We start from the raw sequence: 23,483 nt of genomic DNA on the forward strand, positions 1-23,483 counted from the left end.
GGCAGCAGGAGCAAAAGTTAATCACAAAGGGATTATAAACTGACACTAATACCTTCATTAATGGCTAATTAATCATTTACTAATGCATCATAAGTCAGTTATAAAACATTCATCAGCGTAGCTTGAGCTGCCAGGTTATGTCTAGCATACTAGTATTAGGGAGGGAGTGTTTGAAACTGCATTCATTGATGTGTTTAAGGGGGGATTGACCACTTGGGGGCAGCACAACAAGCTGTGAACATTACATCATCAACTTCTAAAACTGAAAGAGATAAAGAGAGTGATAAGACTCAACCACAACAATGAGCTGTGTGCAGTTGTGCTGGTTCATTACTACAACACACCTGTGATTCATTGTTTAAATGTGTAAATTGTTTAACTGTGATAAAAGACATGCTTTAATACAGAGTAATGGTAGTACATGTAGAGTCAGCCAGCTGATCTGTGATGTCAGTTACACAGCACTATCTAGCTAAAGTTCTCTAATATTAACCATCATACTGTTCAACTTTTCATATGTAAGACAAAGAATGTGACTTTTTTTTCTTTTAAAGTGTGTGTAATGTAAACTAATGAGAGTGTGAATGATGGAACAGCAGAAACATAACTCTAAATGAATGATAATGTTTACTATAAGAAGTACTACAACTATATAAAGATTTAACATGTCAAATGATGTATTTTTGGTAATTTTTCTGTTGCCTCCTAACAGCCAGTAAAGTATGACCACAACTGATATTTATATTCATTATCAATAAATCTACAGATTTTTCTCAAAGGATGGTTTAATGGTTTGGTTAGAAGATAATCAATTTATCATCACATAAGAGAAAGAAAAAACACAACTTGGGAATATTTGTCAAAATTATAATTAAAAACTATGAATGAATGATGAAAATAGTTGAGATAATAGTTGTTGATCAGCTGATTGATTAGTATGATTTCTAACAACCTGGCAGCTTCAATGTGTTCTAATGAATGATGTATAAGTGATGGTGACTGATTAATAGAGCCATTAGTTACAGCTTATAAAGCCTTCATAGAGAGTGATAACACAACACTTTCAAATGACTAAAAGATGGATCTAAAACACTACACATACATAACATCACATCTAAAAATTATAATACTACTTCTAATAAAAAACAAATAAAAACACACAAGCCCATGCAACAAACAATGTATGCCAAAAAAAACCCAAAACCCCACACACACATCAAAGTCTGAGAGTAAAACATCTCCAGAGTCTCTGGTTGTGGATGTATCAGGTCATAAATATGTCAGCAGAAAGCTCATTATAAAAAGAGATAAAAGAGTTCAGCGGAGGGAGAAGTCAGACCCACAAGAGCTGCAGTACTGGCTGACTACACCATCCACCAATCAGCAGAAAGCTCTGTGGCATGTGTGTGTGTGTAGTGTGTGTAGTGTGTGTGTGTGTGTGTGTGTGTGTGTGTGTGTGTGTGTGTGTGTGTGTGTGTGTGTGTGTATGTGTATGTGAGTCTTGTCACATTCCATAGGTAGCAGAAGTCAGTGCTGGTCTCTTCTTGCCTTTAATCTTCAAGGATCCATAACGAGTCTGGTGACATCATCAAAAGAAAAGATGTAGTCAGTAATGCAGGAATATGTTTATACACACTGAGTCTGTGCAGGCTGCTCACTTATTACTACATATACATATAGAATAATAATACAACACTGTTTTTCATCTCTATTTTAACCTACGGTAGTTGTTTAATAAACTTTTATTTCCTCTCATTTATTTTCCTTTTATTAAATATTTCAAGCATTTGTATCATTCTAATATCCTCTTGTGTGCATTGGCCTCTATTTTTTCTGCCTAATTTGTTCCATCATCAATTGTCTTCCTTTTCTTGATGTTATCTACACTTGTTCTGTCTTATTATCAGCTTGTCAATCAACTGTGAAGAACTACATTAACCTGTATGAAAGCTGCTATATCAATACAGTTTGATTGATCTTTAACTTCTCATTATTTCATAGAGCGATAGAACTACTCAACAGAAGTGTGAAGGACACTCACGTCTTTGCGGACTCTGGATCGAGCGATCTTGACACTCTGAGATCGTCTCAGTCCTCTCTGACTAACAGCCTCGTCTTCAGAGAAGGTGGGCTCAGTCTCCTCATCTGTCCTCTCCTCCTGGTCATAATAGTACTCTGAAAAACAAAACACACACACATCAGGAATCACTTTAACACTAACTCTGATTTAACTTTAGGTAATATGCAGTTTATATCTTACAAATCATGTTTGGCTGGTGTGTTTAAAACAATCACATGATCTAGAAAAACAAACAAAGACAGCCTGAATGTACTGCTGTGGCTCAGACCCATTCAACACTGTCCTAAGTTAAAGTGAGACAAAGTGCAATTCATCTCACACACACGCACGCACAGGCACACACACACACACACACACCATGGTTTTTCATCAAACCATCTCCGACTCAATCATTAAACCTGAGTCACTTAATGAAGTCTGTTCTATTTATAAATGAAACATCCTGACGCACACAGGAAGTGATGTCATCTTACAGACGTCCTACAGGTTGAAACAGACACATCTAACCTGCTGAACACCAGCCACACTGCATTCTAACTGCAACATGACTGGTGGAGACGTTGTAAAGCTTATATGTGATGGATGCTAGATGCTAGATCATTAGCAGTCAATCTGTCAGCTGTTTCTATAGAACATAGAAGTGGTCCATAAACTGTTTAGCTGTTTATCAGCGTGCCTAAGTTGACACATTCATTCACTTCAACTGTTCAATATATAAATATATATATGGTAAATGATAAATGGACTGTAATTATAGAACACTTTTCTAGTCTTTTTGATCACTCAAAGCACTTTTACACTATATGTCACATTCACCCATTCACACACATTCATACACTGATGGTGCAGCAATTTGGGGTTCAGTATCTTGCTCAAGGACACATCAACACATCAACACTGGTGGAGCCTGGAACCAGCTCTAAGTCCTGAGCTTTTTCTTTCAGTTTAACATCAGTATACCACTCAGGTATATTATCATTATCATTCTGACACCACCAATATTACTCTTGTACATAATGTTACTATATTTTCACGACATTGTTTTCATTGCTTGTGTTTTCACTTATTAATGATTGTGCTTTATTCTCTTTCTATTTTTACTGTCTACACTGAACATGTCCCCACTGTAGGACTAATAAAGGAATACCTTGTCTGATCAAACTGCTTATTTTGTCTAAACATATATTCATATTCATTGTGGATTTACCTCCTACATGACACAGCACCAGATGATGACAGGAAGTTATCATTTCAATAAAAACATCTCACTGACATAGATAACCTGGTGCAGAAAGACACACCACCCTAATCATTTCTTTATGGGTGTCATTGTGATTTAAAATGTGTTGACAGGGCTGTGTGGATGTTGGGTGGAGGTGTCAGAGTATGAGTGACCACTAGAGGGCAGTACACACCAGCTGTTACTACTCGCATTGTCTTTGTCTCTCCTCATAGAATCACAGCAGTGAGATCTCCCACACATTCATCAGCATCACATTCATGTTATTTCAGTTATAACATGATTACATTGAAACTGTTAAACACATACAGTATAAAAATGGCTGTATAAGTGTCCATTAGTGTTTTGTTAAAGTGCAATGTGTTTTCTATGTGTTCCAAGCTCTAGCTCCAGTTCTCTGTGCTGTTGTTTGGGTCACATCTGGAGTCTATAAGAGTAAAACCTCCCACTCTTCCAGAGCTGGAAGCAACCCACCACCTTTCCACTCCCAGAGGAAACAGGGTGGGATGAGACAGAGGCCAGCTTCACACGAGGTTTCAAATTCCAACACAAGATGGTTGGATGGTAATCAACTGCTATTGCAAGAAAAAAAAAAAAAAAAAGACAAGAAAAGATTCCAGAAGTGTATTTTTGCAGTCAGTAGTGAAAGAATGTTGTGGAGCACTGCAGTTAAAAAGCAGCCAAGTCTGCTTTGGGTTCTTGTGTTGAAGCCTGTTCAGTGTTATATTCAGCTTATACTCATCCTCTGCTCCTCACTCTCACATGAAAACTTATTCACAAAGGAAGGACATGTTGCCATTCTGTTCCTTTTCACTTTTTTAACATTTTCTGTCTGGCCTGTGGAGAACAAATCAAGTCATTCCAGTCATTCCAGCCATTACCAGTCTATTCTGTGGTAAAAACGCTCCAATTTCCTGTCATGTGGAGAGCTGTGGGCTTTATCAGTCAACGCTCCGTCTACACATTCACAGGGGTCTCAGTTGGGGTTTGAGATACTCAGCCGAGAGCATCCCAAACCCCAACTGAGACCCCTCTGAATGTGTTTCCTCACATGATGGAACACAGCTCAGAGAAGATACAGCTTGATTAAATAGTAAAATAATAATAAGGTTTGGATTACATCTATGTTGTTCAGACGAAAAAAAGCAGTTTGATGACATCATTTGGGAATAGAGTGGTCTATGTATATGTGTATATATATATATATATATATATATTTTTAATCATACACTGTTAATAACAAGATCTATCTATGTGGGCTGGAAACAGGATTACTGCAACAGACTGTACACTCATTCATCTCATGTTCACTCTATGATTTGTGTTAATACAGTCTGTAGTGGCTCATGTCTTCCTCATACTTTATGACTAAGACCATGACCAACAGTTTAAATCCATTTCTTCCATTTTACACAGGTGACTAGTAAATGTGTTGCTGCCAACAGCGTATGAACACATACCCGTGCTGTGCATCAGCACATCCGGTGTGATACTCAATGGTTGCAGCTCTGCTGACTAGCTGCTTTCATCATGTAGACTACTGTGATGCAGCACAAATATAAATCATGACATTAGTATAGCTTCAGTTTAAAAAAAACCTCAACAAACTCAACAAGCTCAACAAACCCTATGCTACATCCAAAAGCACCACCGTGTTAGACCAGCTCCCAATACTTAATGACTTCCCTTCCCTGGCTGTGTCTCTCAGCTCTAAGCACACTGGTTCCAACTCAAGGCTTCAATCTTTAAAAACAGCTCACAAGTATAAAGTTTCATTTCCTAAAACAGCTGGGCACTCTTTTTAGCAAATGTTGAACTGTGCATTTGATGGGGACTATTTTCAGTGGCGGATGAATCCACATTTGGTGTTCCACTGAGCATTTCTGGCAGAAGGATGGTGTGTGTGGGATTGAGTTGGAATAAACAGAGTGTGTGTGTTCATGGTGATGAAGGAACATATCACCCAGTGCAACAGTGTGGCTTGCTGGAGTGTTTTAATAGTTTTTAGATGACACACACACACACACACACACACACACACACACACACATACACACATACACACATACACACACACACACACACACACACACACACACACACACACACACACACACACACACGACAGTAGATCAATCACTGTTGGTTTGGCTCGACACAATTATGTGTTTAACACAACAATGAAGAAAAAAAGAACAAACATGGCCACCAGAGGCTGTGTGATGTCACCTGAAAAGCCTCCATAGCAGGGAGAACCATACAGGGTGAAAACATCTCTCCTCCTTCACTCTGTGTGTGTCTCTGCAGTCTGGCTGAGCTGAATACATAATACACTCTCTCCTCTCAGTATGCTAATGCTGTCCATCAGCCTTCCTTTCCTTCCATCCACCTCTTCTTCCAATTTACTCCTTCTCCATCCATCCCTTACATCTCCACTTTCTTTCCTCCTATACATTCATCTTTGTCCTCCCCGACCCCCTGCCCCACCCCAACCCACCCACCCACCCACCCCCCACTCACTGACTGTGTGTGTGTGAGAGACATATAGACAGAAGGAACAGAGAGAGAGAGAAAGAGTGTGTTTGACATTCCACCAGCATCCCACTCAACCTCATCCTCCTGTCTGCTGGGAAGTCATCACACACACACGCGCACACACACACACACACACGCACACACACGCACACACACACACACACACACACACACACACACACACACACACACACACACACACACACACACACACACACACACACACACACACACAGCTGCAAAGTACTTTCATTGAAATGCCAGCCAACCTGCAGATCTCAGCAAGGATGTGATGGAAGGAAGAAAGCACCTGTATGAAAACCCCCTCCAAAAAAACGATAAAGACCAAAATGACAAGTTGATATGGCAGTTATATTGTCATATCTATCTATTTATCTGCTAGGTGAGATAAGTGATTTCACAGTAGCAGTTGTGAGCATGAGCTAGATTTGCCTAAAAATGTGGAAATGTGCACTTTTTTTCCACCTGAGCTCAGTTCCAGTCAGGGCCGTGGTACAGCCTGTACTCTCCAAAAGAAAGGAACATTTCATGTCTGCATATTGTGACCTCATCATCAGCGGTGATGAGCTTCACCAAGGGAGGACGTAACACACGGGAGATTGACCCGCAGGCAGCTCCACTGATTAGTACGTCGCCAGTGCAGTGACAAGGACGAGAACCCTTGCCAGCTTTCCACCTGCTAGAAGGCAGATTACAGTCTGTTGTAGCTGGCAGTGCTGAACCCTGAGTCTCTGCACTGAGAGATCCAGTAAGTCATCATAACCTTGGAATGACAGTAAATAAAGGAAAGGTTCTGCTACTTTCTGAATCTTTTCTGTCTTTCTTTTTTTTTTCTCAAATATAAACACTGTATGTCATTTGAATGTGTTCACAGTGAGTGGAGGCAGGTCTAGCAGAAGGAAGTAAACATCTATAGCTGAATTTGAAAGCAGAACGAACATGACTTTATGAATGTGAAATGTATGTAAATATATATATAAGTCTTATCAGTCTGAATCACAAATAGGACTTCCAATAATGAGACTACCAATTAAAAAATTCTTCTCAAGACTTCTCGCTCGTGGATTTACACTTCTGGCTCGCTGTGAAATTTGGGGTTAATTGTAAGATTTTATTGATCACCTTCAAGGCCTGCTGGGTGTATCTCTTCACTAGAATCACATTCACACATACATACTCAGTGCCATTCCTAGATTAAGACTTGCCCAAAGAGACCAGACCCTCATTCACAGCTTTGTACATTTCTTTTTTTTAGTCATTTTAAATTCTCTATTCATGTTTTAAGATTCCTTCATTTACCTTTTATGCATAGCACTTGACAAATAAAATCTCAACCCGAGCTCCACCTACTAGCATTTTCTGGAGCATTAATTTTCCTCAGCAGATGGATTTTTATTAGTTGCATCAAGTAACAGCTGACAAACAAAAATCCAGCTACTGAGCTCAGCTACAGCTACAAACCATGAGATGTGCTTATAGGAATGTTTATATATTTGTGTGTGTGTGTGTGTGTGTGTGTGTACCTGCTCCGTCAGCAGCGTCAGTGCTCTGTGATCTCCTCATGGCTGGGTTGGCTGACTGGGAGCTGTACTGGTAGAGCTGGTTTCCTCGGTCATCCTGCTGGTTTATCTGTGTGAGGTCATGCATACTGAGGCTACGCAGCTTCTCTGTGATGGCACCCTGACCCTGTAACACACACACACACACACACACATACATACAAAAGTCAATATTGCATCAGCAGCAAACAGAACCTCCGATCTCTCAGGGATGAACAGGACTCAAGCCAACACAGTGATGAAGTGAGTGAGAGTCTGTACAGCTCCAGTGGGTGGAGAGGTGGAGAAGCTGCTGTCCCCTCTGAATATGTGGAGGCTTCGAGCTCATTTCAACTGGGTTGCATTTTTGTGCTGTAGTCAAAAAGATCAAAATACACCAGAGATGTATTTAGCTTGACTCGAGTACCTGTCCTCATAAACATTCTGTGCACGTCTCACACGTCATCGATTGGCTGCAGCTTTCAACCCACACTGGAGGTAGTTTTAGAGCTGAATGTGAAAACTGACCAGAGAGAGAACTGACATATGAATCTGTCTCTTTCAACTGATGCATGTGCTGTTCATTTCTTTGCATTCAGTTTTTTCATTGTTAGGGCTTTGACTAGCCCTACATAATCTCTGCATGTATGATGTGGTGGAAATGGGTTATAGAAATAGAGGATGTCTGAAATATGCTTTGATTTGACTCAATATGTATTCATAACACCTACAAGCTGTGTGTAAAACTGCTGCAAATATAGGTTCTACTGATCAGTACCAGTAAAACTAATGAATCCCATTTATTAGACTCAGTGAGCCATTCTTAACTACAATATGTGAATAGTGTAAATAAAAGGGATGGGTAGGATACAGAAACAGAAACTGGTATGATCTTAAAATCTTAAATTCAATAATGATGGAGATAACAGCACTGAAACGGTCATCAAAATGAGCAACAGAAGCCTAAAAAGACAACTAAACTGACTGGAGGGACTTTTGATGAAGCATAAAGCAAGTGAAAAAAACTATATCAAGTGTGAAATGAAAGGTTTAAACACAGGCACAAAAAAATCTCCCAAACATTAAGGATATAAATGAAGGAAAATGAAGTTATAAACAGTTCAATGAGTTAAATATGTTTGCAAACATTGTCTATACTTTATAAGTGAGCTGCCTGGTGTGGTAAAAGAAAAAGCAAAGGATGGGGAGGCATGGAGTCATGACAGAATAATAGTGGTAATGAAATGGCAGGGGGAACATAGTGTCCATGCTGCTTACACTGACTGGTTTTTACCTCCCAGAGCAGCCTGCTGAAGCACAGAAAGCCTACAGAAAGAGGGATGTCAGTACAGAGAGACAAAGAGAAACAAAAGGGTTAGGCTAAAGCACGTAAGAGCACATCCACACAACACAACTTGGACCCAGTGGAAGAATGCAATTAGAAACCAAAATCAGTGTGCTCAGCAGTTAAGACACAGCAGTGTGAGTACAGCTATAGTGATGCATGTTCCCACAGGCCTTCAATATAAACACATATTCATATCTTCTATCTTCCAAGCTGTGTAGAAGCAGGAGCATGCCTTTTCATAATAACCTACAATCACTTTCATACAATTTCATGCACTTTTATTGGTAGTCTTTTATATGGCACTGAAAGAGAAGCACTGAAACGTTGTACAGTTGATGCTGCTGATAATTTGATCGTTAAATTAAACAGTCTTAAATTATAGAGTACAGTCTAGACTTGCTCAATGTGTAAAGTGCCTTGAGATGACTTTTGTTGTGATTAGACGCTATATAAATAAAGATTGATTGATTGATGCATGATAAGCTGATAACGCAATTATTTGAAAGGCTTATTAATCCATTAGCTGCTTGATCTTTAAAACATCTCAAACAAAAAATAATCAGTTTACTGTCATAAAGGACTAAAAAACAGAAAATATTCTCAAACTATTAATCAATAATCAAAATAGTCAGCAATTAATTTGAATGGTTGCAGCTCTATACTTAGCTTATTCTGTGTGTCTAAGTATTTCCCCAAAGGTCCTGCTGTACAGTGTTCAGTGTGTTCTAAGCCCCCGAGGAGAGAACAGACAGTGAACTGACCACATGAACTCATATTTAGAAGAGTCCATTACACTGACCATGCAGAGGCCTGAGGCAGATCATTAAGACAAGCTCATATTATGTGGTATATGTGGTCAGTGAGTCTGTGTCTGCAGGAGAATGACCCATTGTAAACCAGGATGTGCTCTGAGATGGGAGGAGAGCAAAGGTGAGTCAACTCTAAATCCCTCCATTCATGAGTGATTTGGTTCAACCACTGAGTGCAATTCAGAAATCACACATCACTATGAATAAACCACTGGAAAATCCTGCTCCCTGTCTGAATGAAACATTACCATTTTACATTAGGATTTGTATCAATGTACCAATTATGCAGTGAGAGTGTGAGAGACAGAGTAAGCTGCAGGTAGCACATTTTTAAGCACAAGTCAACTACAAGTCTCAAGTACTTTCCATTACTGTTGTTGATTTATCAAAGAGTGAACTCATTTGCTGCTGTGATAAGCCAGTACAGTGTTGTCACAAGTAAAATATCCCATCAACACAGAGACACCCAGGAACTGGAAAGCCTGGAGGGTGTTAAGGGCATTCCTGCTGTGGGTGTTAATGTTTTGTTGACTCTGTGTTATGCACATAGCAACTGTCCTTTCTAAAACAAAGGTGGTAAATAATATGCTGAAACGTGTCTATGAGCAAACATGGTCAATTTATTTTTGTTTTTTCAACAGAGTAATTGATTGACAATAGTGTCTGTCTGTGTTATCTTGAATGCTGTTTGTATTATCATGCATGTTATGATATTATGTATCTTAGAAATCACTGGTAGTGATAGAAACCAATAGCAGGAAGAATGTTTGAAACGTTTAATTCATGGAGAAGTAATCAGTCTGACCTTAAAGGTGCACTGCAGAAGATTTGGCCTGAATTTTAGTTAAACTTGTCAAAAAAAGAACTAAAATCATCACTAGAATGTGAAGAAATAACAGTTTTGACATTTTATATCTATGTATGGTGTTGTAGAGATGTCTACTGAAATTAGCATGCTAACCTAGCGAGCAACAGGCGCTGTCCTGAATACTACTTTGTACCTCAGGGTCGATAGTGAGTCCTCAGTCCAACATGTGAGGAAGAAGTCGCGCTGCCCTGAACCACCAAAGCAGCAGTAGTGGAGATTTTGAGTCAGGCTGAAAGCTGTAGGACTGTTTATATGTCACTTTATTATGTTTTTATAGTTTTTCCAGGTGTGAAACTAACCATTAACATTCCCAATATGTAATCAGTTTATCCAAATAATGCCTAGTAGGACGACGTTGTCAGAAGTCGCACCACAGCACAGATTCACTGTAAACAGTAAGCTTTACACTACAGAAATCTGCCATGTCACAGTAAAGTCCAGCTGACTCAGCATGTCAACATGCACACAAGAAATGAGATTACTCAGAGATATCAGTTAGGCAGGTTACCAGAAAACATGTTTACATGCACTGTAGTAACCTGGTTACGGTCAAATCTATTTACAAATTCAGCAGGTCAGATTATCAGATTGCCTCCATTCTCCTGACTGCATCTTGGAACCATGGCTGATTTGAAGTGACTTACATATATAAAGCCAATTGGAACTAATGGCCAAGAAATCAGCCTTCTCCAAGGGGAATTCTAGCCGGGTAAATCAGATCTCTCCAAGCTCCTGCTCTCATTATACAAAGCAGGTTTCTTGTTTACAGAAAGCCAGAAGTAGCCCAGTAACTGCAACTGTATTTAACACTTGATCACAAGGAGAGAAGCATGTTCTTGTGTTAGAGCAGGGGGGTCAAACTCATTTTCATTCAAGGGCCACATACAGACTAATTTGATCTCATGTGGGCGGGACCAATAAAAAGATGGAAGGGAGGAAGGAAACAAGGAAGGAAGAAAGGAAAAGGGAGGGAAGGAACGACAAAAGGAAGGAAGGAAGGAAGGAAAGGGTATTAGGAAGGAAAGGAAGAAAGGAAAAGAAGACAAGAAAGGAAGGAAGCAAGGAAGGAAGCAAGGAAGGAAAGGAAGAAAGGAAAAGAAGATGAAGGAAATATGGAAGGAAGGAAGGAGGGAAGGAAACAAAGAAGGAAAGAAGACAAGAAAGCAAAGAAGCAAGGAAGGAAGGAAGGAAAGGAAAAGAAAATGAAGGAAAGGTGGAAGGAAGGAAGGTAGGATGGAAGGAAACAAAGAAGGAAAGAAGTAAGAAAGGGAGGAAGGAAAGAAGGACAGATGACAGGAGGGTATAGGAAGGAAAAGAAGACAGGAAGGAAAGTGGGCCGGATTGGACGCCTTGGCGGGCCGGTTCTGGCCCACAGGCCGCATGTTTGACACCCCTGTGTGGTGTGGGCATGAAGCACAGCTGAGTTCTAGCCCACAGATCAGAGCAGAACACAGCTGTAAAACACAACAAACAGCATGGCCAAGTTTTTAAAAACTAGTCTGCTTCTTTAAACCTGGACATGCTTTACAGATTCAATTTAAACCTGCTGCAGGCTACATTTATATTAATATGCATGTTTATTGATGTGCATGCCTCTAAACACTGAGATGAATTTGTAAAGCAAAGCATGGCCACACTCCCTGCAGAAAGCTTTCTCACAAGTGTTCTCTCTGAGCCGCTGTGGTCCAGTCAGTCTGCTAGGTTCAGACAGGTGGTTTTATGTACAATGCAGCTGCTTTTATATACTGGTAGCCAGGGTCAATCAAACTCCTGCTCAAAACACGAAAGGCTTGGAAAGGATTTGAAATAGCACTGCGGTGATAAAACACGGAGAGAAACAGTGAAGAGCAGGACAGGCAGTGGAAATATAAGGAATATAGGAAAAACAAGGAGCCAGAGGGAAGAAGGAGAGATTTCAGTCCGAGAAAGGACAAATAAAAGGAGACAGAGAGTGAGAAAGAGAGGAAGAAAGAGAGAAAGCAGGAGACTAGAATGTGTGAGAGTTAGAGAGAGATAGCTTTGAGAGTGATTAATAGCATGTTTTATGTAAGCAGAGACAGGAGGGGTTTACAAGTCCCAGACTAGTGTCACCACACACACACACACACACACACACACACACACACACACACACACACACACACACACACACACACACACACACACACACACACACACACACACACTCTTGGTTTTGTTTGGTCTGTCTGTATCTACTCTGTCTTGACATTTACATACTGTTCATATTCTGACCTATCATAGTATGGTAGCTCATGTATCACTTTATCATTACTCTTTCAAACCACTAATGTATTTTGAAGCAATCATTAATAAATGGGTGATTAATCCCAGTTTGCTTTAGCTTTGACACTGTTTATTTATAGTGAACACCTTTACAATCACACTATATTATGATTTCATGTTATCTAAAAATAAGACAGCCATACTTATTATTACTGTGAATGTTATTGAAAGTGAAGGATCATTCAGCAACATCATTTGTGAATAGTAGCTTTCATTAGAACCATTAAACCCACCAATACTTCCTGCAAACCACATGCTCCCCTTTTCTGTCAACTGTACACTATCAACTCCACACTGAATGCATTAGACTGCTGTTTCAAACCTTAGGGCAATAAACTGAGGGACTGCAGACTGATCAGGGCAAGATTTGTGCTGTTGTGGCTGCTGTGTGGGGGAAGGATAGGTGTTGCCTTTATGTTGTAACTCTGTCCTTTATCATCTTACAAGAATAACAGATCCACCCAATCACTCCTTCCACTGCACCGATCAGTGAAAAAGGGACTCAGATACTTTTTACAGTCCTATGAAAGCTGCCCCTCACTGCATGGAGGTCTATGTTGGGCAACCACTATGTTCCTAGGAGTTTGATTTGGTACTTATATAAGCTTGTTTACAGGTGCAGATGCTGTGAAAAGTGTCCTTGTGACCCCATGTCCTCACTGTATGTACACACTGATGTATACATGTACACACTGAGTTTGACTCTTTCACTGTTTCAATATTGCTACACAACACCTCAAAGGTTCACTGGACCCATGTGGATGGTAACCATAGCAAATGATAACAATGTGGTGGGACATGGACAGTTCTCATGACCGTATCAGTTAGGACTGGATGATATGAGCAGAATCAAATATCAAATATTTTGACCAAATAACTACAGATATTTTGACAATATTGTAGGGACGATTATTGGTGCTTTCACAGAATATTTACACAATGAGATTTTTGATAAATAATCATCAGTAATGTGGAAATAATGACTAAATGGATAAAGGCTGATAATAGAACAGTGTGTTAAGATCAGAAAATGACATTTTTACTGTAATGAAGTCTTTAAAAGCAGGAAAAGACAACACTTTACTCACTCTAAGACAATATCCATAAAATATCACAATATCAACTTATTGCCAGGCCCAAGTGTAAAAGTTTCCTGATCACCATCTTTTAACTTGCTTTGACCCCCTCTGCTCACTTTAAGATCCCTTTGAATAAATACAAATCCAATTTGACCTAAAACACCCTCTATGTGCAAAACACTTAGACCAGCTGCACAAAAATAAATCATTTTGACATGTTAAGATTTTTGCATATTTTGGGCCACTTTAGGAAATGTCATAAAATGTGAGGTTTAAAAATGTAATAGGTTCTGTTGGGTTTTTTATTGCTTTTAAATGTTAAAATGAGTCAAACAGTATTTAACGGTGAAGTCATTCATTTTTCTGTTTTTATTAGAGGGTTCATCACTTCTCTTGGCTTTTTAGTATTGTTCTAGAAAAGGAAAAGAGTTTGTTGAAGATAGTCGGACTGCTTGCACACAGACTTGCATTATGTCCAAATCATGTAAAGACTGAACTAAATACCCTGCTCTCTATGGCTGCTTCATTTAGACATAACAGAACACCGCTTGCTATAGATTGCTTTACTGATGTTGAATTTTTACCAGCTGCTTTTAGTGGAAATGCTGTGGTAAAAATGTGTTGATTCTTTTCACAAAGTGTTGGCAGAGACAGTACACAATCTGAAACATGTGGATTCACTCATGTCAAATCATTTAAAATAAGCACATATGGATACAATTCTACTCTGACAGGACAGTACAGTCTCTCCAGTTATCCATCATGATCCCAAAATACATCAAAATGTTCAGAGTCTGCCCTCTCTCTTTGCAACTTCATCTTGTTCCAACAAATGAGTAAAGTCTTATTTTCTCATTGGTTTTATTAATCTATTTTTGTTGGGTTTTTATTAGCTTGGCAAATTCATTAATCTAATAGAGACACTGGGATATATATGTTACTCATTTGGAGAATTAAGTTTCATCCAATTTTGCCAGTTTATCATCATAAGTGTGAAATATTGGTTTAGCAGCCATATAGTACATTAATCACATAACAACAGCAGAAAGGTAAAAGTCTCTCAGCCAGTGTAGTATGAGCTATGAAAGCCTGGAACTAATACCAGCGGTCTTCTTCTGATCAGCGCCTGCAGCTCAGAACCCACATGTTCTGAAGCAACGCGGCCATTTATGTTGAACAGTGACTGATGAACCCCAGGATCAGGTATCACACTAAATCATTACATGCAATGCTATTTGGTCTTCTGCTGTGAATGTGGATCCAATAACCTGCCTCTCTATTTAGTAGTAGATTTCCTCTGCCTGGGATTACCTCAGTGCAGCGGAGCCTTTAGACAGGAGATCAGCGGGGGATTATCTGATACACTCAGGAATTCACGCAATGCTGATGAAACCAGTTCACACACACATTTCATTTCTCCTGACTCTGCAGTGAGAGCTGAGGGACAACAAGGTACATCAGAGGGAGAGAGAGAGAGACAGAGACAGAGACAGAGAGACAGAGAGAGAGAGAGAGAGACAGAGACAGAGACAGAGACAGAGAGAGAGAGAGAGAGAGAGAGAGAGAGAGAGAGACAGAGACAGAGACAGAGACAGAGACAGAGAGAGAGAGAGAGGCACATGGAGGATACATTTGCAAGAGTACAGTATTCCCCAATTGCAACTTTCCTGCACTCCTTTACCCCAATAACTCTACTTGTGTTTGTCTTCTCCTGATTGTGATTTAGTAACCTCAGTGAGTGCATTCTGTATCAAGAGGTTAGAGCAGGGGTGTCAAACATGTGGCCCGTGGGCCAGAACCGGCCCGCTGAGGGGAGCAATCCGGCTCACTTTCCTTCCTGTGTTCTTTTCCTTCCTAACATCTGTCCTTCTTACCTTCCTTTTTTTCCTTCCTTCACTGTCTGTCTTTCCTACCCTTCTTCCCTCCTTCCTTCCTTCCCTTCTTACCCTCCATCTTTTTAATGATCCAGCTCACATGAGATCAAATTGGTCAGTATGTGGCCCTTAAATGAAAAGGAGTTTGACACCTCTGCTGGACTGCTTTACTGAAGAAAACAGGTAGAAAAGCTCTGGTGTGTGTAAATGGAGGCGGCTACAACTTCAAGTTTCTACATAGAAAAAAACATGTCTAATATATTCATCCTAATCAGTAAAGATAAAGGCATTAAGGAGAGGGGGAAGGAAAGGTAAGACAGTAATGCTGCGTTGAAGTTATGGTTAATACACAGAGGCATAATAATAATAATAATAATAATAATAATACAGTGTTATAATACATGCAGCACTTTTCAAAGAATTCTTAGACACTTGCCTTGACAGCTGCAGTGACGGCAGCAGTAGCAGCGATGCTCAGTCCCTGCTTCCCAAAGTTCACCATGGTCTCATAGCTCCTCTCCTTGGCCTGCACAATATAATCATCTATTTCCTACAGGGAGAGAATCAATAACACTTTTCAAGTGGACCGCTTTAATCGAGTAAAAAGCTCAGACTTTAATATGTTCAAGTACACACACACACACACACACACACACACACACACACACAGGACAACAAACAAGCCGTGCATACAGACATAGATGGATGGATGGGTGATCTTACCCTCTCTCTGGAAGACAGCAGTGGGTGCAGACACTTCCTGTAAATGAGGCTTGCTCCTCTGGTGTAAGGAGACAGCAGCCAGATCACAAAGGCTATCTTGAGTTCGTAGTACAGAGGAAACCTGGACACACACACACACACACACACACACACACACACACACACACACACACACACACACACACACACACACACACACACACACACACACACACACACACACACACACACACACACACACACACACACACACACACACACACACACAGGGAGCATCTCAATGTTAATAAGGGCTGATATTAAACTGTGTTCCAGTATAATCATTTAGCTGTCGTTGCTATGAGGCAATTATGATTACATTAGTAAACACTCATAAGGGTACTTCTAAGGTGGTCCAAGTTAAATGTAAGACTTTTATAACCTCTTTTAATAAAACCTTTAAATGAAATAAAGTATGAAGGATATCATGGAGAATCAGTGTGGATTTTTAGCCCTGGAAAATAAGTATTTAGTGCTTGAATTTAATCTTTTTTTTTAATATAGTAATCACATTCATATTTAATAGACAGTAGCTTTGTGAGGTGTGTATGAGAGCGAGAGAGTGTGTGTAATCTAATAATACAGAATGAGTAAGAAACCCTCTCCATAGTCTCATATAGTGCCTTTTGGTCACAAAGCTATTTAAAGTGAAACTAATCATGTAAAATAAATAACAGACATAACATGCAGTAAATGAGGCTCAGAAAGTGCAGCAGTCCAGTCTCACTGTGCAGCTGTGTGTGTGTGTGTGTGTGTCAGTGAGTGTCACTACACACAAGAGGCTATAGTGTGTGCTTGGCTGCAGTCTGTTCATCCAGGTTCTTGGGCTCAGCCAGCTTCTCCTCAAAGCGTTGGACTTAGCAATGAGCTCTGACATCTTGCTGCCAACTTGCTTGCCCTCAGTTTCGTCCGCCAACTTGTCTGCGTCTCAGGCCAGACCTTCAGACACTTCCTGGATGGCACTTCTACTCTTTTTAAGTTGCTCCAGGTGCTCCTCTGTGACCCTTCTTTGTTGGCCCTGCGCCTCAGATTCCTTCTTTCTTCTCTCATTCTCAACATGGATTGAGTATCTGCTCTTGGCTGCTGTGGTAGAGTTAGGGAGCTCTGGTGTGAGGGAGACCTTGGTAACCCCACCATGAAGCCTAAGCATAATCACACACACTTCTATGTGCAGAGATGAGTTCCTTATGGATATCAATACATCTCAACTTCTTTAATCAAGTCTCTCATGAAGGGGAAGTACACTGGGAACTTTCTACACCGTCTCTCAGAGTCTAACATTAGTGGAACAGCAATCAGCAGTAACAGTGAGATCAGCTGACCAACATACACTGTAGCATTCAACAACTTAAACCAAATAACACAATGTTCACCCTCTCTCAATCGGTCTCATTTGTAACTTACTTTTTTTCAAGTTTGAAAAATGTTAAGTTTCAAATTAATTAATTAATGAATTAGATAACTTCTTATCTACCAGTTGTGTTTTATATATTCATCAGCATGCAAGCTCATTGATAAGCAGTGGAGATAATGAAACCTGTGTATGCCAACTTTTTTACCCACACAAAGAATTGAACCCAAGCCAACTTCCTATGTCCTGTTAACCACCTGCTGATTAAAGTGAAGGGGTTAGCTCTGAAGCTAGCCACAGTGGGTTAGCCAAGTCTGGCCAGGCTCACTAAAGGTGGACTGACCTTTAAGGTGGACCATCTATTCTCATTGTAGTGACGATCTCAGCTGCTACTAAACTGAGAGCAGAGAAATGTCTGGCTGCTGAGTCTGTGCTGAGTTTTGCTGCTCATAAATATATTTTTGTTTTCTTTGTTAAGACGAACACAAACTGACTGATGTGTATATTCACAGATTTCCATAGAATCCATGACAATGTTTCACGTGAATAGATGTTGACAATCTATTGACATAGAACTTATTTCAATAGTCACAAGACATATGAAATATTAAATACAGCCTGTTCTATTTTAGAAAACATATCTTAATGTGCTCTCAACTACTAAAGATGCTCTGTAAATAACTGTAGCTTCATGTTGGCAGAAAGAAGAGTTGAGGTGTGTGGGTGCATGCAAAAAGATAGTGTGTCATGAATCACTGGTAAATGGGAGGTTAAATGTGAAATTGATATAGGTGTATAGGCGTAGGTGCATTTAATGAGAGAATGCATGCATGTATTTGTGTGTATGTGTGTGTGTGTGTGTGTGTGTGTGTGTGTGTGTGTTCACTCACCATGCCAGCGTGAGGTCAGTGATGGTCTCCACCACAGTGTAGAGGGCAAACACGATCCAGTACATCATCCATCGGACCTACACACACACACACACACACACACACACACACACACACACACACACAAACCAGATTATGTGACACATGTTTCCATCATCGTAAAAACCTCATGTTAAAATCAGCTGTTTATTTGTCCTTGAAAAAACTGTCAAAACTGCACAATGCATTTTGGAGACTCATGAATATTTGATTCTAGCCTGCAGTCATTGGTGTAACTAGTGTGTGTGTGTGTGTGTGTGTGTGTGTGTGTGTGTGTGTGTGTGTGTGTGTGTGTGTGTGGTAAAACGAGTTTGTGATAGGAACACAGAAAAGATGTGAGGTGTAACTGTGTGTATTGTTCATTGAATGAATGTAACAAGTGAACATGGTCATTATAGTGAACACATGAAGACTTTAATAACTGGATTAAGGTCTTAAAGTTACAGAATCTGAGCCTCAGATAGTATTCTTCTCTTTTCTTCCTCCTTTTATCCTCTACCTCTTTCCCTCTCGGGTCAGCAAAGAAAGGGCAAACTGAGGTTACAGAGATTTTTCTTGCTTTTTATCCATTCTTCTATCCTCCCTGCTCTCTTCCTCACTCTCTCCATCCCTCTTTTTAAGGGCTTTCCAGGCTCTTCTGACTCTATTTCCATATCAAAGCCGGTGTTAGACGGTGGCGGGTAGGCAGACAGTCACATGGCAGGCTGAGGTATTAGCTAGACCCGACTGCTGCTGCATGACTGAGCACACACTGACACTACCTAATGAAATGTCAGTGTGTGTGTGTGTGTGTGTGTGTGTGTGTGTGTGTGTGTGGATAGAATGTGAGACTGTGTGTTTAAAAGTGAACACAAACACACACATTCATCTGTCTCACAAACTCTCTCTCTCACACACACACACACCTGCAGCCCAACTCACATTAGGCGTACACACACACACACACACACACACACACACACACACACACACACACACACACACACACACACACACACACACACACACACACACACACACACACACACACACACACACACACACACACACACACACACAGCACTTTCTCTCCAGTGCCTGCACCATTGCTGCTGGACTGGTTAATTGGTGACCTCATAGTGAACTCCCTCTCATGCAAAGGCTCATGGGAATGATAAATGTGAAGAGGAGAGAGTGAAACACAGAGCCAGTGAGATGGAGAAGACGTCTAATTTATATATTTCAATCTACTTCTGCCTGCACCGCTTTCTTCTACCACTCCCTTTCATCTTCCACTTCATACCCTCTCTCTCTCTCTCTGTCTGTCTCTACCATCGTTTTTTTTCTCTCCTTCATCTCATCAGTAGGGAGGACATTAAGATGTGACCTCCGTGAAATATACAGCAGCCATTTTGCCTTCCTGAGGCAATAGCAGACATTTACTGGCCCTGTCTGTGAATAACTGCCTTCCATTAAAAAGAAAAAGAAAAAGAAAAAAACACCTGACATCAGCTTTTTACAGCAACCGGCTACAACCAACCAGCAATCCAGTTTAATGGTGAAATATTTAAAGTGACTAAATATCTTTAAAGTCAGTGTAAAGTAAGAATAAATATGTGTTCTGAGTTTGACATACCACAGAAAAGTGTGTTGTTAACCACCCTGCCAAATTTGAATGATTAAAAAAATCACCAAATATATGAAATTAGGCTTCAAAGTTGTGTAAAACTCAGCCTCTTTCTCTGCTACCAAACGCTGTGGGCGTGCCCGCCGAGTTCGCTGAAACCCCGCCCCCTACCAAGTGTCACCTGTCAATCAAAGTCACCACCTCTACCAGAAACATGGACGCTACATCTGAGAGCTTTCTGCTATAACTCAGCGGCTAACTCAGCTATTAGCTCGGCGGCTAACTCAGCTAACTGGCTAACTGTAGACTGTAGTAGTAGTAGTGTGTGCTGAATGTATTTATACCTCTACAGCAGCAGGGGCGGTGATTTTCAGACCCGCCCACTAAATCCTGAACACAGAAATGTTGAAACAGTTTGTGAAGCCTAGCTCCACAATTCAAATCTAAATGGTTGAAATGCTTTTTACACCTTTTTTAGAAATACATTTATGACCTATTTAATGTGTTTAGAAGAAAATGTCTGAATTCACTTTACACTGTCTTTAAAACTTGAAGCATTTTCAATAAGTCAAATGTTGCTATAGTATAAAATCCAGTGTAAAGTAGCTCCTCATGATCCTATCTGCCTATGATTCAAACACAAAGCTGCCAATCATGAGCCCAAACAACCAGGAAGCTTGGTTGGCTTGGCTGTTTTTACACTTTATAGTCATGTGTCTTATAGAAAAATACAAAGAACTAACATTACTATTCCACTCCACTTATGTTCAAGTATTTTCTCCATTGTTTAGTCATTTTGTCCCAAAAATATTCAATATACTATCATAGAAGACTAATTAACGCAGTAAATATTTATACTGTAGAAGCTACAAGAAGAACTTATTTGGTATATTTACAAAAATGACAAATGATCAAAATGAGAACAATAACTTTTATGTTAATTCAAGTTTCCTAACATGCACCAATCCAATTCAAAACAACAGGAGCTGCAAGTAATACTTCATTAATGGATATGTCAATTGAAAGCTAAATTATAATAATAAACTGTCTATTTTGCTAGTTGATGAATTGCTTATGTCATTTTTCAAAGCAAAAATGCAACATGTGTTTTTCTTCCAGTTTCTCAAACGTGGCAGTTTGCTGGGTTCATATGTAATGTTCTGTATGACAGGAAGTTAACTTTCATACTGTTAGTCAGACAAAACAATCTAACTGATGACATCATCATGGACTCATGAACTTTCTGAATGATATTTTTCCCCTATTTCTTAGAATTAGTTGTGATAATCCTCTTCAGATGAATTGATGTGACCTAAAACCTTTAAATGAAAGCAGTTGAATCAGAAGCACAGACAACGTGGAGGCTCATGTTGACTCCTCTGACGATACTGATACAACTGTATGAAACTTCCATTCCACTCTGTGCTGAGAGAATTCTCTCTCTTCTATCACTCCCACAGAGACAATCAGGCCTGAGTCACTGTTCTCTCTCTAGATACATTACACTGTCTGCATGCACTCAAGTCTAAATAAATACTCACACACATATTTATCAGAAGTCTGTGTGTTTTTACATCCAGTCATTTACAGTTGATGTAAACTCATCACTACTTTCTCAATGTTCATCTTTCCTCTCAACAAATGGTGCACTAATGTCATCCTCAGCACTCTGTTACTATCACATATACTTTTGATGACAATTTATAACCAGTCAAACATTTGGGTCACATTTAACCCATTTTGACATTTGAAAGCAATTAAAAACCACATCAATTACATTCTTTAAGCCTTATGACTTTTCCTATGGTGGCCTACAATGTCCAAACCTGGAAATATTTTTAAAATGAATTCTTTTGTGCAGCTGGTATCCATTTTTGCAGAGAGTGTTAAAGGCTATTCTATTGTGTAGCCTAACATTCAAAAGTTGTTGCATCCTTCACTTTCACAGAAATAATTATGGCTTTTATATTCTCATTTTAGTAATATAAGATCATAATATAGTGAGATTGTCAATATGTCTTCACTATAACAGTATCAAATCTGAAGAAAACATGTGCACTAAATACATTTGTGGTTCAAAAGGAATACTTCAGCTGGATCAGAATTAGTTAAAATAGTGAATGTGTTAAAGTGTTAATTGTGCTGGTGAGCTTACAATGACTTTCTACAACTGTCATAAACTCTGCTTTTATCATTTCATCTCTGCTACCAGTGGTGAGGTTTTACACAGCTGTTTTATCACAGATGACCTAACTACTGCTGCCGCTGGGCATGGCCTTTAATGTGTGATTGACAGGTCATAACACAGTCTCCATAATTATGTATCATTTTGGTGGAGAGAGGTGATTCAAGATCATTCAAGTCCTTTAGCTTGAAGGCATTTAATAAACAGAGTATATTTTCACAACTCATAAAACTGATTGCATCAACAGTAAGTGTATCATTTACATTACTGCTCCCATTAAAGCTCCACACACACACACACACACACACACACACACACACACACACAGACACAGACACAGACACACACACACACACCAAGTCAATCCAGGACTAGTAACAGACCAGAAGCATAATCCCCCTGAAAAATAAGTAGTGGTTGTCTAAACACACATATAAACAGATTAAGTGATATATAGTAGTTCTATTACATACTGCCTTCTGTGATTTCAGTATGAACATCACAGCCATCATCAGGCAAGTCAGCTCAAGTCAGACTGGCATCCAGGCAGCTCAGCACAGCACAGACGCCTGTTTGTTTGAAACTGAGTGGAGTCAAACAGTAGAGCCTGGAGGTTAAAAGCTTTAACTGTCCTCATTCAACACTTTACCATTAGTGTATCATCACCACAGAGGATAGCCATGTTACTTCTAACAGAGTGATGTCCAGGATGGGATCAATCTATCCTTCCATTTGTTTTAAATTCAACCTAATAGAATAGAATAGATATTTTATTGTCATTGCACTGATAAAACAATACAACTAAACTTATTCCATATAAGCAGCATCCTAATTGTCTTCAAATAATAAATATAGCTTTCCTTCCTATAATAAATAATTGGCTTAAAATAGTCATAATAAATAATCATTGTCATATAAAATAGACAGTCTTTCAATAATTCAGTAATAGAAAAT

At 39.6% G+C, this 23,483-nt stretch overlaps 1 protein-coding gene across 1 annotated transcript in view; it reads right to left on the reverse strand.

Annotated features, from left to right (window-relative positions):
* Positions 1–358: 358 nt before the first annotated feature.
* Positions 359–23,483, reverse strand: part of reep3b (receptor accessory protein 3b) — a 46,833-nt gene continuing 23,708 nt past the window's right edge. Inside the window, exons 3-8 of the mRNA XM_053341236.1 lie at positions 18,700–18,776; positions 16,420–16,540; positions 16,133–16,246; positions 7,400–7,562; positions 2,042–2,175; positions 359–1,576 (exon numbers count right to left, since the gene is read on the reverse strand). Of these exons, the coding sequence (XP_053197211.1) occupies positions 1,505–1,576; positions 2,042–2,175; positions 7,400–7,562; positions 16,133–16,246; positions 16,420–16,540; positions 18,700–18,776 (681 nt within the window). The 3' untranslated portion in view covers positions 359–1,504. The remainder of the gene's footprint in view (positions 1,577–2,041; positions 2,176–7,399; positions 7,563–16,132; positions 16,247–16,419; positions 16,541–18,699; positions 18,777–23,483) is intronic.

This window comes from Scomber japonicus, chromosome 20, assembly GCF_027409825.1.
Source record: "Scomber japonicus isolate fScoJap1 chromosome 20, fScoJap1.pri, whole genome shotgun sequence".
Taxonomy (NCBI): Eukaryota; Metazoa; Chordata; class Actinopteri; order Scombriformes; family Scombridae; genus Scomber; species Scomber japonicus.